The following is a 16,544-nucleotide window of genomic DNA, read 5'->3' as shown; positions in this document are numbered from 1 at the left end:
TTTAAAAAAAGTTACAAAACATTGTAAGTTAACATATATATATTTCTATTCCTAGAGAAAGGGCTAGAAACTAATTCACCAAAGTATCAGTGGCCCTCTCAATGATGAATTTTGTTTGTTCTCTTCTTTATACTTTCATTCTTTTATAATAAATCTGTTTAACATCTTATAAACAAAACTGAATGAAAGCTCCAGGTATAGGGACTGTGTCTCCTAGCTTTCCAAGCTGTTCAGAAGGTACTCTACGCAGCATGCCTTTAACATATCCTTACTGGTCTTATCACTGGACAGAAAAGAGTAGCCTTAATTATTTAAGAAAACAGTCTGTATCCAAACCCCAACAACTAATCCTCTCAACTTACCACCAGGCTCCAGTGTACCTTTCGATGAATAGGCACCAGAATAAGTTCCTGTTCAAAGAGATTTACCCCTTTGGTCCATCTTTTCACTGCTTGGTAACCCCCAGACTTTAATTTAGGATAGAAGAAAGTACTGAATGCATGAAGTACTGGATAGCCTTGCTTTTTATTTCTTTCAACCAGAAGATTCATATAAAAATTAATGACCTGTAAAATAGCAAGAGAGTCTAAGTTGGAATATGGGCAGCATATTACTGAAAACTAAATTTCTACCCAAGTAAGGATGAATTACAAAGTGCGAAGTTAATATATGGAGAAGGGAAGGTATGAGAGAAGGGGATGAAAGGAATGAAAGCACTGTCTCTGCAGAAGATTAAAAAAAAAAATTGGGAGACAGGAGAGATTAAGGATGCATAAAAGTGTTCTTTTGAGGCATGAGTAGCAAAGACAAACAAGAGAAAGAACTGTGGAATAATGAAAAACTACCTGCAGCTGTATCACACAAGAAAATAGAAATACTAATGGAAACAAATCTTACTAAATTATACTTTGATTTTAAAACATTAAAATACATTAAACATACTTATTATACATTAATATTTTACTTAATTTTTAGCAGCACTTTTGAACAATAATTCACTTTTCCTGTATTTTCTATAATAAACACATTACACATAAAATGTGAAACAAAACATGCTAATTTTAAAAGTGCATTATTTTGGGAGACTCAGAGGAAGCTCTTGCTCCTAGCTTCGGATCAGCCCAGCTTCAATCATTGTGGCCATTTGGGGAGTAAACAAGCAGATGGAAGATCTCATTCTCTGACTTCCTCCTTCCTCCATAACTCTGTGTTTCAAATAAATAAGTAAGTCTTTAAAAATACATGTGATAAGTTAACTAGTTATGGGGGAATAGGATAAGGGGAAGGAAGGCAAAGGGAGAAAATGCAGGGACTGAGCAGGTGGGGAAAGAACCAATGGAAAGAAGTGGTAAGAGCTAACTTTTGCTAAATATGCAAGGACACAACAGGCAAATTTTGCAGCTCTCACTTGTGCTTTGAATATATGTGCCCCTCTATACCCATATAGGGCATATATAATTTCCAATTGATTAAGTCACAAGTGCTCTACCCTCATGAACGCGATTTGGGCTCTTACAAAGGAAGTTGAGGGGAAGTGTCCCAGCTCCTTTTGCGCTTCTGCCACATGATGACTCAGTGCCTTTCCTGCTGGCTTAGAAGCAGGGACTGGGCCTTCACTGCACACTGAATCTGCTAGCACTTTGACCCTGGACTGTCCTGCCTCCAGAACCAGAAGCAGCAAACCTCTATTGTTTATAAGTTACCTCGGCTATAATTTTTTTATAGCAGCAGGAATGGATCAAGATATAACTCAAATTAAATAAAAAGACATACACTCATATATAGCAATCAATACATCCCTTTAATACTGAAAAAATAAGAGTTCCCATAAGAGTTCATCTAGGGCTCATCTTATGGCGCCTAGGGCTTATGAAAATGTTGATTAGTAACTGAAGTTGTGGATGTAACTAAGCACAGATGTAGAAGAGGGAAATCTGTACAAACAATCAGAAGGAAACATCTTTTTAAGGTTTAGGATTTGTTTTAAATAAAACTAAAAGTTGCATTAGCAGCTTATTATAATTGGATAGGAAACACTTTGGTCAGGGTAGTACATGGTTAAATATAACTAGACAGTAAAAGGGGGGAGAAAAAGACAATTTACTTCATCGTTCAGCCAGTGATAGTTCCTTAAGGTCTGGATATCGCCTCGAGTAATTCGCAATTTGAAAGCACTACTTAGGATCTCATCCTGTGGACCATGGCCTAGAGCATTACTGATTTCCTTTTCCATGTCCTGAAATATAAAGTCCAAAGATTGCTATTTTACCACAGAGCCACTATCACATACTAAAAATCTGAGACTGAAAAAAACTTCGTCACTGAAACACTTGTGCCTTGAAAAATAAACTACCAAAGACCTATAAAGTTACACTATGAAAATATTCAAGCTTAAACTGTAAAGTAGTGTTACTAATGGACATCTGCTTGTTGAATTGATCTTTTCATTACTTTATAAAGAACTACGCAGATAAATTCTTACTTAAGCTATAAAGCTTAATCTATAAACATAACAGAAATTATTTTTATCCAGGTATTTTTACAGCTTTCTCCCCCTGAAAACTGCACACAATTTTGCTATTTTGTATCACTCTCTCCACCAGCATACTCAATATAAACTAACTGCTCAAGAGACATGCAATGAATAGCACTAATGCTGACTAAGTCAGCAATGGGGAAGGTGCCAAGATATGGGCTCACCTTTAATAATTTTATCTGCCTTCACTTCCTTGTTTTCTAGAAGTTTTTACAATTTTAAAGTGTAATAAACAATAAAAAGAACAATTCAGTGAACCATAATCAACTTTAGAAATAAAAAGAATGAATGCATTATAATTTTAAAAGATTTATTATTTATTTGAAAGAGTTAGAGAGAGAGAAAAAGAGAGAGAGAGAGAGAGAGAGAGAGAGGTCTTCAATCCACTGGTTCACAGAGAGAGAGAGAGAGAGAGAGAGAGAGAGAGAGAGAGGTCTTCAATCCACTGGTTCACTCCCCAGTTGGCTGCAACAGCCAGAACTGTACCGATCTGAAGCCAGAAGCCAGGAGCTTCCTCCGGGTCTTCCCTTAGAGCTGCAGGGGCCCAAGGACTTGGGCATCTTCTACTGCTTTCCCAGGCCATAGGAGAGAGCTGGATTGGAAGAGGAGCAGCTGGGACTAGAACTGGCACCCATATGGGATGCCAACATTGCAGGCGAGGCTTTACTCACTGCGCCACAATGCTAGCCTCAATACACTCATTCTTAATGCCAAACCCACACTGTGTAACTCATCATATTTGAAGGGCAAAAAAAAAAAAAAAAATAGAATCTATTACAAGGACCAGTATGCAACAAGAATACTAGTTTGTCACCTGGGTACTCCACTTTCAATCCAGCTCCCTCCTCCTATTGTGCTTGGGAAAGCAGAGGAAGATGGCCCAAGTACCAGGGCCCCTGCAAGGCACATGGGAGACCAGGATGGAGTTCAGCCTCCTGGCTTTGGGCTGGCCCAGCCCTAGCCTTTGTCATCATTTAGGAAGTGAGCCAGCAAACGGAAGATCTTTCTGTCTCCCTCTTTCTTTCAAATAGATAAAATAATAAATCTTACAAAAAAGGAATCTATTATAAGGGCAGGCATTATGGCACAGCAGGTGAAGCTGTCATTTTGGATGCCCACATCCCACACTGGAATTCCAGTTTGAGCCTCATCTACTTCATGTATAATCCAGCTTCCTGCTAACGCATCCTGGGAGGCAGCAAGAGATAGTTCAAGTGGTTAGCTCTCTGACACCTATGTGGGAGACCCAGATGGAGTTCCAAGCTCCTGGCTTTGTCTGGACTCTGCCCTGGTTGTTGCAGGCATTTGGAGAGTCAACCAATAGATGGAAGATTTGTCTGCTCACTCTGCTTTTCAACAGTAGATGAAAATAAACATTAAACAAAAATAACCAGAAAGAATCCAGGGGCCTGAGGTGTGGTGCACTAGGTAAGCCAAGGTCTGCAGCACTGGTATCCTATAAGGGTGGCAGTTCAAGTTGCTCTACTTCCAATCCAGCTCCCTGCTTATGTACTTGGGAAAGCAATGGAGGATGGACCAAGTCCTTGGGCCCCTGCACCCATGTGGGAGACCTGGATGAAGCTTTTGGCTCCTGGCTTTGGCCTGGCCCAGCACTGGGTCACTGCAGCCTTTTGAGGAGTGAACCAGTGGATGGAAGATCTCTTTCTAGCTCTCTCTCTCTTTCTCTCTCTCCTCTAACTCTTCTTTCAAATAAATAAATAAATCTTTAAAATAAATAGGAGCTGGCATTGTGGTGTGGCACGTGAAGCTATTACCAATAATGCTGACATCCCATGAGGGTTCAGGTTCAAGACTGCTGTAGTTCCAATCCAGCTCCCTGTTAGGGAGTCTGGGAAGGCAGCTGAGGATGGCCCAGGTGCTTAGCCCTCTGCATCCACATGGGAGATCCGGAGGGGGCTCCTGGCTTCCACCTGGCCCATTCCTGACCAGATCAAAGATCTAGCTCTCTCTCTCTTACTCTCTCTGTGTAATTCTTTCAAATAAATGAATAAAAATAAAAAAGAATCCATTGAGTTTGATGGTAGGAGTCCTTCACAGATCACTAATGATAATGTAACCAAAGTGACTAAGCAGATCTTGAGCTTGATTTTTTTTTTTTTCAAACATGCTAGCCTGGAGAAATTCTTCAAACATTCGTTCAAGTTTAGAGTAACTGAGGTTATGTTAAAACAGGTCTCATTCTGATCAATACAGAACAGTACCTCTGTAAGTTCAAGGAGATCATCCGTTCTCCTATCCCTCTCTTTGCTTGAGCAATTCTTTTCCTTGGTCTCAAGTATCGACATTCTCCTCCTGAGTAAGCCGTTGCTTCCATTACCCAGGCGGAGTCGGGCAGACACTTCTTCTGACAGGTCAGGCTCCAGCTGGTGTCCCCTCCTCTGATCAACAAAATGTCTATATTGTATTGACATGTTTAATACTTGTACATATAAGCATACATTACACATAAAATAGAAAACAGTGCTATTATCTTGAACGAAAAGAGAATTAGCAAATCCCTCAGATGAATAAAGTATATTTAGCACATCTGTCTGTTCTTGCAGCGGAGAACAAAAAAAAAGCTCTAAACTTAAGGCTCACAGGCCATGGCAACTACAAACCATGAAACAGAACACAGACTACTTTCTCTGAGTAACAAAAGTATTTTCAGTTCTCCTATCACAATTAAAAATAATACAGTTAACAGGTATGTTGAAAAGTGTAAAAAAGCAAAAACTATGACACATAATCCCATGACAGAGAATAAGCCATTGCTAATCTTTTACTAAGAAGCTTTTCTATTATACCTAAAAAGTTATTAAAAATTATAGAATTCAAAAACAGGAAGGCAAAGCCTATCAGAATGGCCAATGATTTCATTCAAGTCTGTGTAATGAGGGCCTCTGCAAAGCACAGAGGACAGTTCAGGGAGCCTCTGGATGGCTGAGCACCTGGAAGTGCCTGGAGGTGGATTTGCCCAGAGGGCTCAGAAGCTCTGTACTCCTCATCCTATGTATCTCTTCCATCTGGATGCTCATCTGACTCCTTTGCAATATCCTTTACAATGGGTAAACGTAAGGAAAAAGAAAAATGCAAAACATTAATGTACCACTTAATTAACTTGTAAAATGAACACCCTGTAACTGCCATTTCAAGTCAACAAATAAAATTGTCAGCACCCCAGAAGCTCCGATAAGCCTTAAAATCAGGTTATTTAGATACAGAACTTTGGAACAGATACCACACTAGTGTCAAGACACCTAGCCAGGGGCCACTCTTGTGAGGTAGCAGGTAAAGCCACTGCCCACAATGCCAGCGTGCCATATGGGCACCAATTCAAGTCCTGGCTGCTTCACTTCTGATCTAGCTCCCTGCTTATGGCCTAGGAAAGGCAGTACATGATGGCCAAAAAACTTGGGCCCCTGTCACCCACATGAAGCTCCTGGGTCCTGGCTTCAGCCTGACTCAGTCCTGACCATTACATCCATCTGAGGAGTGAAGGATAGGAGTGAGGATAGAAGATATCTTTCTCTTTGTTTCTCCCTCTCTCTCTCTGTAGCTCTGTCAAATAAATATATAAATCTTAAAAAAAAAAAAAAAAAAAAAAAAAAGACTCCTAGCCAACACTCTTCATTCTAGCTAACTGCCAGGTATACTGGTCCCAGAAAACCAGTAGCTTCTAGTCCTTCCCCGTGGCCTGAAACAGCAAAGTCTTCATATTCAACAAGGATGAAAGTAGGATGTTGCCCTTACCCAGTTTCCAAACACCCCCAGTCTGTCCTCTCTCAGGCTTAGTTTCCCTCTTCTTTCAGCTTTTACTCCACAGGTAATAAATAACAATTAAACACAAAAGGCTTGGGGCCAGCACTGTGGCACAGCGGGTAAAGCCGCTGTCTGTGGTTTAAGCTCCAGCAGTTCCACTTCCAATCAACATCCCTGCTAGTGTGCCTGGGAAAGCAGTGGAAGATGATCCAAATATCTGGGCCTCTGCATCCATGTGGGAGACACTGATGAAGCTCCTGTCTCCTGGCTTTTGACAGGCCCAGCCTCAGCCATTGTGGCCACATGGGGAGTGAACCAACAGATGGAAGACCCCTCTCTCTCTCTCTCTCTCGCTTTTTAACTCTGCCTTTAAGATAAATAAATAAATCTCTCTTTTTTAAATTTATTTATTTATTTGAAAGAGTTACACAGAGAGAGTAGGAGAAGCAGAGATAGAGGTTTTCCATCTGCTGGTTCATTCTACAATTGGCCACAATGGAAGTAGAGCAGCTAGGACATGAACCGGCACCCATATAGGATGCCAGCGCTGCAGGCAGTGGCTTTAGCTGCTAGGCCAGAGTGCCAGGCCCTAAATAAATAAATCTTTAAAAAACAATGCAAAAGGGGCCGGCACTGAGGCGTAGCCGATTAACACCCTAGCCTGAAGTGCAGGCATCCCATATGGGCTCTGTTCTAGTCCCGGCTGCTCCTCTTCTGATCCAGCTCTCTGCTATGGCCTGGGAAAGCAGCAGAAGATAGCCCAGGTGCTTGGGCCCCTGCACCCACGTGGAGACCCGGAGCTCCTGGCTCCTGGCTTTGGATTGGAGCAGCTCTGGCCTTTGCAGTCATCTGGGGAGTGAACCAGCAGATGGAAGACCTCTCTCTGCCTCTCCTCTCTCTTTGTAACTCTTTCAAACAAATAAGTAAATCTTTAAAAACAAACAAACAAACAATACAATACAATACAATACAATACAAAAGGCTCTACTCTGAATCACTGGAAATGGAGAACATAAGAGAATGGGAAATTCCAAAACTTATGAGTCAGGGCCTGCACTGTGGCGTAGCAGCTAAGGCCACTGCCTAGAGCACCTATTCTAGTGCTGGCTGTTCCACTTCTAATCCAGCTCTCTGCTATGGCCTAGGAAAGCAGTAGAGGATGGGCCAAGTCCGTGAGGCCATGCACTGTGTGGGAGACTGGAGGAAGCTCCTGGTTCCGGGCTTTGGATTGGCACAGCTCCGGCTGTTTTGGCCATCTGGGGAATAAACCAACGTTTGGAAGACATCTTTCTCTCTTTCTCTCTCTCTCTCTGCCTCTCTGTAACTCTGCCTTTCACATAAATAAATCTTTTTAAAAAATTTTATGATTCAAGAGTATAACTCTGCCTTAAAACTAACTCTTATGAAGATGTCTAGGGAAGAATACAAACTAGACCAAACTGATGTTTAACACAACACCATCTTCTACATTTTTTTAACACGATATATCCAAAATGTAAAATGACTTAAAATTTTGTGTTTAATTTAGAATTAATGACTTAAACGTTTGTGTTTAATTTAGAATTATATTTCCTTTAGATATGGAACATGCGGCATAATACTTTACCATGATGCTTCTTAATCTACAGAATATATGCAAGTCAATTAAGCATAAGATTGCTAACATTTAATTAAGTCTGAAAACTTGACTCTGAAAACAAAAGTCCTAAACATATCATATCTTTCCTAAGGATATATGATTTTTGAGTCTCCAAGGGGCTGGGCTGAGGCTGTGGTACAGTAGGTTAAAGCCCCCGCCTGCAGTGCCAGCATTCCAAATGGGTGCCAGTTCGAGTCCCAGCTGCTCCTCTTCTGATCCGGCTCTCTGCTATGGCCTAGGAAAGCAGTAGAAGATGGCCCAAGTTCCTGGGCCCCTGCACCCATATGGGACCACAGAAGAAGCTCCTGGCTTCAGATCAGCTCAGCTCTGGCTGTTGTGATAATTTGAGGAGTGAACCAAGGGAATGGACGACCTCTCTCTGGCTCTACCTCTCTCTGTAACTCTCTTTCAAATAAATAAAATAAATCTTTAGAGTCTCCAAAAGAAGCCTGCAACACAGATAAGGCATAATATGGAGGTAAGCTGGTGTTTTATAAACAAAAGTAACTACTGCATTAAGGTAAAAATCCAGTTATTCAGAAGGAAGCAAAAAGTTATGTAACTTCAATATTTGCTTTTTCAAAGAAAACAATGGAAATAGAAATCAAAGTAATATATATCATCTTTATTTTTTCATGGGCACAAAACACAAGTCAGGTGGAAGAGTAGACATAAAATTTAACTAGGGTTTCTACTTACACCTTCATTGTCAAGTCTGATGCCAACCATCTTCTCTGTATCAGAAATTTTCCCCTTTAAACACCTGAGCGGGGAGAAAAAAACACCAGGAGAGACTACAGATGATTTTTTCATCCGGTATATATTAGATTAGTTTTAGAAATAAGATTTTAAAAATTATAAACAAAAATTGTCTTGAGTTTATATAACCCTTTAATGAGAGCTCAGCAAATTTTGCTGAAGAGGACCACATAGTAAACATTTTAGGTTTTACAGACTTAACGATCTCAGTCACATCCTTCTCAACTCTCCCATGGTAGACTAAAAGCAGGCAGACAGTAAAGGAATGAACCTGTGTTCAGTAAGTTAACATTCCTTACAAAAACATGGAGAAGAAAAAAAAAAAAAGTAGACAAGATTTGACTCATGGTGCACAGTTTATAAACTCTTTCTTAAGACATACAGAACTACCTTCACTGTTCCTTTATTAGAGATATTGACCAGTAAAGATACCCATCCCTGGGGCTGGCACTGTGGCATAGCAGGTAAAGCCACTGCCTGCAGTGCTGGCATCCCATATGGGTGCCAGTTTGAGGCCCAGCTGCTCCACTTCTGATCCAACTCCCTGCTATGGCCTGAGAAAGCAGTAGAAGATGGCCCAAGTCCTTGGGCCCCTGCACCCGCGTGGGAGACCCGGAAGAAGCTCCTGGCTTCGGATTGGCTTCAGACGGCTGTGGCCAATTGGAGAGTGAACCAGTGGATGAAAGACACTCTCTCTCTCTCTCTCTCTCTCTCTCTCTCTCTCTCTCCTGCCTCTCCTTCTCTGTGTAACTCTGACTTTCAAATAAATAAATAAATCTTTATAAAAAAAAAAATCTACCTAGATGCCTACATGTATTGACCACACTATCTCTACCAGACCTGAAGAGTTCATAATTCCTCAGGCCTATTTATTAATAAATATAACTTATAAAACAAGAAAATAAATATTATAAGGTGACAGAATTAACTGAGCCATTTACCTTTTTTCACTTCTCACTGGACATAGAAGTCCCCTTGTTTCAGCAACTCTATCTGTGAGGATGGCAAGGAAAAGACTAAATGTTTCAAGTTATAGTTTCCAAAGTAATAAGACATTCATTTATGATAAAATGCTAAAGTGAATTAGAAAGACACTAATCTCCTTACAAAGATACCCAAAAATTTACAAATCTCTTTACTCTTTAAATATAACCTATAGCATAAACTGACAATCTGCTCATTTGGTAAGGTTTCAATTAATGGATAATTAGTAGAACAATGTAAGAAAGTTAATAAGGAATATAAGTAAGTTAATTTTAGGCTCATAAAACATTTACTACTATATAGGAACTTAGGAATAATAATCAAGAGACATTTTATGGGAGCCGGCATTATGGCATAACAGGTAAAACCACCATCAGCAACGCCAGTATCCCATATGGGTTCTGGTTCAAGACCAGGCTGCACTACTTCCAATCCAGCTCCCTGCTAGTGTGCCTCGGAAAGCAGCAGAAGATGGCCCTATTACTTGAGTCCTTGCACCTACATGGGAGATCAGGAAGAAGCTCCTGACTCCTGGCTTTAGTCTGGCCCAGCAGAGGCCACTGCGGCCATTTGAGGAGTGAACCAGCAAATGGAAGATCTCTATCTCTTCCTTTCTCTGTGTACCTCTTTTCCAAATAAATACATAAATCTTTTAAAAAAGAGAGACATTTTATTAATCTACTTCATCTTGAAACAACATTTTTACTAAACTCCTGGTACCAGATTAAGTCAATCACTTGAGGTTGGACAGTGTTATAAAAGCTTTGCACACTATCTTTCAGTTGGGTATAAATTTTAACCTTGATACGCATACTCTAACAGAAACTAAGGTCAATATATTAAGACAAGGCTGAATCTGGGCACTCACATTGCTTTGGAACAAGCTGAGTTGTTTTGACTCCATGATTTTGTTCTTCCCCCCAGCCTTTGGTCTTTAATGCATCCATCTGACTTCTTTGAGAACTTAGAAAAACAAAACGTTGAGGAAGATCAGGTACAAAAACAAAGTATACTACAAATATGCATTATCTCTGCCAGACAAGATTCTTCAAACAGGGGCCACTTATTACCCCATAAAAGCATATTACAACATAAAGGAAACAACAGAGTATTATATAGGTCTAGGACAAAAGAATGTAATCCTGATTTTAGTATTTTCAACCATGCCATCTAACCTCTAGTTTCTCTATTTATATTTTGTATTTTATAAAACTGAATGTCCTCAAACCCCAGTACCATCTTGAATGAAAAACCTCACTGTAATGAAACTCAGATTGAAAGATGAAAATTCTGACACTATATATTTAGTTGGATCTTAAAACAACACAGTGAAAGCAGCAGGGGCTGGTATTGTAGCACAGCAGGTTACACACCACTTGTAAGGCCAGTACCCCATATCAGAGTGTCAGTTCAAGTCCCAGCTGCTCAGCTTCAGAAAAGCTTCTTGCCAATGTGCTAGAAAGGCAGCTGAAGGTGGCTTAAGAATTTGAGACCCTGACCCATGTAGGAGACCACATGGACAGGGTTCCTGGCTCCCATTTTCTGCCTAATCCAGGCCTGGCTGTTGTAGCCATTTGGGGAGCAAACAAGAAAATGGAAGATCTCTTTCTTTTCCCGGTCACTCTGCCTTTAAAATAAATAAATAAATATTAAAAGGGGGTTGGGACAGTGCTGTGGTGTACTGGGCTAAGCCTCTGTTTTTTTCCTTTTCTCTGTAAGCTCTGTCAAATAAATTAATTAATCTTAAAAAAAAAAAAAAAACTTATTTGAGGACTGGTGCTGTAGTGCAGCAGATCACGCCGCTACTCGAGTATCAGCATCCCATGTGAGCACCGGTTCAAGTTCCAGCTGCTCCACTTCTGATCCAGCTCTCTGTTATGGCCTGGGAGAGCAGTAGAAGATGGCCCAAGTCCTTGGGCCCGTGCACCCAAATGGGAGACCTGGAAGAAGCTCCTGGTTCCTGACTTCAGATCCACCCAGCTAAGGCTGTTGCAGCCTCTGGGTAATGAGCCAGTGGATAGCAGACCTCTCTCCCTGCCTCTCTGTAACTCTGCCTTTCAAATAAATAGATAAATCTTTAAAATTTATATATATATATATATATATATAATCTCCAAATTTAGGAATTCCTACTTGGGAGAAGTTTGCTATGTAAAATTAAAACTTGTAAAACATATGTAGAACAAACATATAACCAGTTATTGCCATGAATACCCAAGTTCTACTGTGTTAGTACTCCCTGTTATATAACTCCTCTCTGCTTATGGCCTGGGAAAGCAGCGGAAAATGACCCAAGTGCTTGGGCCGCTGCACCCACATGAGAAACCCGGAATAAGCTCTGGGCTCCTGGTTTCAGGATCGGCCCAGCTCTGGCTGTTGCAGCCATTTGGGGAGGGAACCAGCAGATGGAAGACCTCTCTCTCTCTCTCTCTGCTTCTGCCTCTCTGCAACTCTGCCTTTCAAATGAATAAATCTTTGAAAATAAAAAAAACACTATTTGAGGCTGGCACTATGGTGCAGTAAGCTAAGCCTCCACCTGTGGCGCTGGCATCCCAAATAGGTGCCGATTCACAGATGATGGCCCAAGTGCTTGGGTCCGTGATCCAGCATGGAAGACCCAGAAGAAGTTCCTGGCTTAGCCCATTTCCAGCCATTGCAGCCATTTGGGGAGTGAACCAGTAGATGGAACACCTTTCTCTGTCTTTCCATCTCTCAGTCTATTAACGATCTCTCAAATAAATAAATAAATAAAACCTTAAAAAAAAAAAGGCAAGAATATACCAAAGCAAAATACGGGGCAGGTGTTTGGCCTAGCCATACATATAATGGTTGGGATGTCCATATTACATATTAAAGTGGCTGAGTCCTGGCTCCACTCCTGATTCTAGCTCCTTGTGAATGTGTCCTTTGTAGGAGCAGGTGATGGCTCAAGTACTGAGGTTTCTGCCATTCGCATGGGAGAGCTGGATTCAGTTCTCAGCTCCTGGCTTCAGCTCCCAGACCAGGACCATTACAAACATTTGAGGAATAAGATGGGAGCCCTTTGTTTCTCTCTCTCTCTGCCTCTCAAATTTTTTTTAAATTTTAAAGTTTTTTAAAAATCAAAATATTTGGAGGATTTTGCCAATATGAGAAAGTCAACAGTTCATTAAGCATACTGTTTCTTTTTTTTTTTTTTTTTTTAGGTTTTTATGTATTTATTTAGTTGAGAGAGTTACAGAGAGAGAGGGACAGAGAGAAACGTCTTCCATCCACTGGTTCACACCCCAAATGGCAACAATGGCCAGAGCTGAGCTGCTCCAAAGCCAGGAGCCAGGAGCTTCTTCTGGGTCTCCCATGTGGGTGAAGGGGCCCAAGCACTTGGGCTATCTTCTACTGCTTTCCCAGGCCATAACAAAGAGCTGGATTGGAAGAACAGCCAGGACTCAGACCGGCGCCCATATGGGATGCTGGTGCCGCAGGCGGGCTGCACTACAGCACCAGTCTGAAGCGTACTCTAACAATGATGAATCAAAATAGAAAAATACCAACTTTCTGACAAAAGGAATTTTTTCAAAAGTTTACAACCAAAGTTAAAATTTCCAAATAAATTGTCATTTCTGTATTCAACAAGCTAGATAATCTTGTAACTTTCTCACTTTCTACTTGTTGTCACATCAATTTCTTGGATCTCTCTGTAGTCTCCTACCACTTATTAGAGTTATCAGGTGTACCTGAATCCTGTGTTCAGACATAGTCTGTCACCTTTTTATAGGCAAATATAAGGTCAAACATCACCTCCCTTTACACTCTCAACTATTTGCTCAAGTCATTAATAAACTGATTAATAAGCAATCTTATAAGGAAGATTCTTATGACCTGGGTGACCTTGTTCTTGTTTCTAGAGTAGTGAGCTTCCAATTCTCCTAAAAGGCAATCATTAAGATGCTTCAGAGACTACATGCATCACAGGGTGGAAATAAGGGCAGAGGAAGGGAAAAGCAAAGATGGAGAGATTGTGAGGAGGTAAAAAAAAAAAAAAAAGGAAGAGAAGGGGAAGCAATAGGGAGATAAACCAGAGCGGCCATGAAAACAGAGAAAGAAAAAGACTGGGAAATATGTATATTGAGGAGGTTGAAAAAAATCCTCTGTGCCCCCAGGAGCCTTACTATAAACAGTGATCCACTTTTCTGTATCAGAATTTCAAGTAAGAGTTTACCTGAACAGAGGTAAACTAAAGATAACAGAAATAGATAATAGAAATAGAAATAGAAATAGAAAAAAAAGTCAAGTCAGATTAGTTTATTGTCTAGGAAGGAATTTCATTTTCTCAAAATAATGTTCTACATAAGCCGTTACTAGATACAATGTCTTGGCCCGTTTTTTTTTCAACAAGGTCTTTTCCACCAATTCCCTCTTCCCAAACAAAAAGATATCTAAGAAAGTATTTATCTTATTAGCTCATTTTTACCTGTGATGATTTGAAGTTACAGAAGGGACAGAACTTCCATGACTAGTTTCTTTAAGTCGTTCTAATAACCTTTGATATTTCTCTCTTTCTTCTTTTTGAACACCCTAAGTAAAAGAAAGCATGTTAAATTAGTACTAGCACATAAACCTAAAATTAGGTCACAGACTAAAAGGTCAAATGCAATCCATAGATATATTTTATTGTCTGCACAGTCTGTTCTTTAAAGATGTTTTATCTATGTGAAAGGCAGAGTGAAAGAGCAAGAGAGAAAGACAAACATACACACAAATAGAAAGAAATCATCCACCCAGTGGTTCACCCCTAAACGGATGGTTCAGGTGGAAGCAGGGAGCCAGGAACTCCATCTGGTTCTCCCATATGGGTTATAGAGACCCAAATACTTGAGTCATCTTCCATAGCCTTCCCAGGCACATTAGCAGGAAGCTGGATCAGAAGCTGAGTAGCCAGGACTGGAACCAGCATTATGATATAGGATGCTGGCATCACAGGTGGCGGTTTAACCTGCTGTGCCACAACACTGGCCCCCAGGCACAGTGTTTTCAAAATTCCTTTGAATTACCAACTTTATAAATCAAAAACAATCAAAATCTGGCATCTTTTGAAAACCTGGGTCAACCATCTGACATTACATCTGACGCTATCCCCTTTAGACAGGCCATTTGCTCTCCAGTTACTTTACTCATTTATTATGTTCATCTGCCAGATTTCACTGGCGATCTGAGTTTTGACAGAATCAGGCTAACCACAAAAATAAAATAATTCATTTTCACAATCAGAACTGGCAGCTTCCAGACAGAATTGGTCTCACCAAATCACCAATGCACACCTATGGCCACACCCAACAGACACTACACTTCAGCCATTATGTTACTTGATCCCACTTGCATATCTCACCCTGCTGACCTGGTCTTGACTTCCTAGACAATAAACTGATCTGACTTGACTTTTTTTTTTTAGTCTCTACTGTAGATTATTCCTTCTTCCTGCCTTAAATGCTGGCTTTTGCTCTTTTCTCTTCTGACCTATACTCTTTCCATGAATAATCTCAACATCTCTTTTGTTTCTTTTTTTTTTCCCCCCAGAAAATTCAGCAATGTGTCTGGAAGTCTGCCTTCTTCTCAAAACTCCCATAACCCATATTTAAGAGTCTACAAGAAAGGTCTTCTTGTGTGTCTCACAGGCACTTTAAACAATGTCCAAAACTGAAGTCATCTATCATCTTCCAAATAAACACAGAGGTATCTTGGTAAGTGACATGTATTGATCCAAAACTGAAATCTGGACTCAGGCTCTTCCTTCTACTTTATGTCATACTTAATCAACAGAAATACCTTTGCTAATGTTATCTACCAATATTCCTAGAATATATCCTCTGTGTATACACAGATATTTGCTGAGTCAGTCCTGTATCTGATTTGTCATCTGAGAAACCCCCTACACGTCTGTGGTCAATTCCCCTCTTATCTACCTTTCTGCTTACCTGGAACTATTTATGCATAAGCTCTTGGAGGGCAGAGAGCACATCTGATTCAATTGTGAATTGGAGGCCAGCGCTGTGGCGCAGCAGGTTAAAGCCTCAGCCTTCAGCACCGGCACCCCATATGGACACTGATTTGAGTCCCAGCTGCTCCTCTTCCTATCTAGCTCTCCGCTATGGCCTAGGAAAGCACTAGAAGATGGCTCAACTCCTTGGGCCCCTGCACCCATGTGGGAGACCCAGAAGAAGCTCCTGGCTCCTGGCTTTGAATCAGCACAGCTCTGGCCGTTGTGGTCACTTGGGCAGTGAACCAGCAGAACAGAAGACCTCTCTCTCTCTCTCTCTAGTTCTAACTCTCTCTGTAACTCTTTCAAATAAATACAATATTTATTTTAAAAAATTTTTTTTGATTTGCTGATTATAGGCACAGAACTCGAGACCCAAATAAAATTTCCTTGATAAACTAAACAAATGGCTCAGAAAATCATCAAAGGGCCAGGTTTGTACAGTTAAGCCACAGCCTACAATACTGGCATCCCTTAAAGCATCAATTCAAGTCCCAGCTATTCCACTTTCAATCCAGCTCTCTGCTAATGTGCATGCGAAAGCAGTGGAAGATGGCCCAAGTTGTTGGACCCCTGCCACCCATGTGGGAGACCTGGAGGGAGCTCTTGTTCCTAGCTTTGGCCTGACCCAGCCCTGGGTGTTGTAGTTATGTGGGGAGTGAACTAGCAGATGGACAATCTCTTTCTCTCCTGGTCACTCTTACAAATAAATATTGTTTAAAAAAAAAATCATCCAGTAAACTGAAATAGCTGATGCTTCTGAGGAATGGAAAATACAGACAGGAATAATTCTAAATTTTCCTAGAATAAGCTGAAAACCTTAAGATGGAAGCAACTGGGGCCCAGTGCTG

The 16,544-nt window shown here is 40.7% G+C and overlaps 1 protein-coding gene across 25 annotated transcripts in view; it reads right to left on the bottom strand.

Moving 5' to 3' along the window:
- The window catches only part of SENP2 (SUMO specific peptidase 2), a 48,187-nt gene that overhangs the window by 12,891 nt on the left and 18,752 nt on the right, over nucleotides 1-16,544 (bottom strand). For 24 of the 25 annotated variants that reach the window (XR_016233205.1, XR_016233204.1, XR_011388024.2 and 21 more), the window contains 7 exons: nucleotides 14,131-14,234; nucleotides 10,549-10,643; nucleotides 9,638-9,689; nucleotides 8,637-8,700; nucleotides 4,759-4,935; nucleotides 2,105-2,236; nucleotides 363-566 (listed from right to left, as the gene is read on the bottom strand). Coding sequence is in view for 19 of the 25 variants with exons in the window: in XM_089332065.1 (XP_089188191.1) it covers nucleotides 363-566; nucleotides 2,105-2,236; nucleotides 4,759-4,935; nucleotides 8,637-8,700; nucleotides 9,638-9,689; nucleotides 10,549-10,643; nucleotides 14,131-14,234 (828 nt within the window). In the remaining 6 variants the exon portion in view is untranslated. Of the gene's footprint in view, nucleotides 1-362; nucleotides 567-2,104; nucleotides 2,237-4,758; nucleotides 4,952-8,636; nucleotides 8,701-9,637; nucleotides 9,690-10,548; nucleotides 10,644-14,130; nucleotides 14,235-16,544 lie in introns of those variants that run through there. The other variant, XM_089332068.1, reaches the window with a different exon arrangement.

Source organism: Oryctolagus cuniculus, chromosome 4 (assembly GCF_051225735.1).
Source record: "Oryctolagus cuniculus isolate XC-2025 breed Fujian yellow rabbit chromosome 4, ASM5122573v1, whole genome shotgun sequence".
Taxonomy (NCBI): Eukaryota; Metazoa; Chordata; class Mammalia; order Lagomorpha; family Leporidae; genus Oryctolagus; species Oryctolagus cuniculus.
This window is presented reverse-complemented; position numbering and strand designations above follow the sequence as displayed.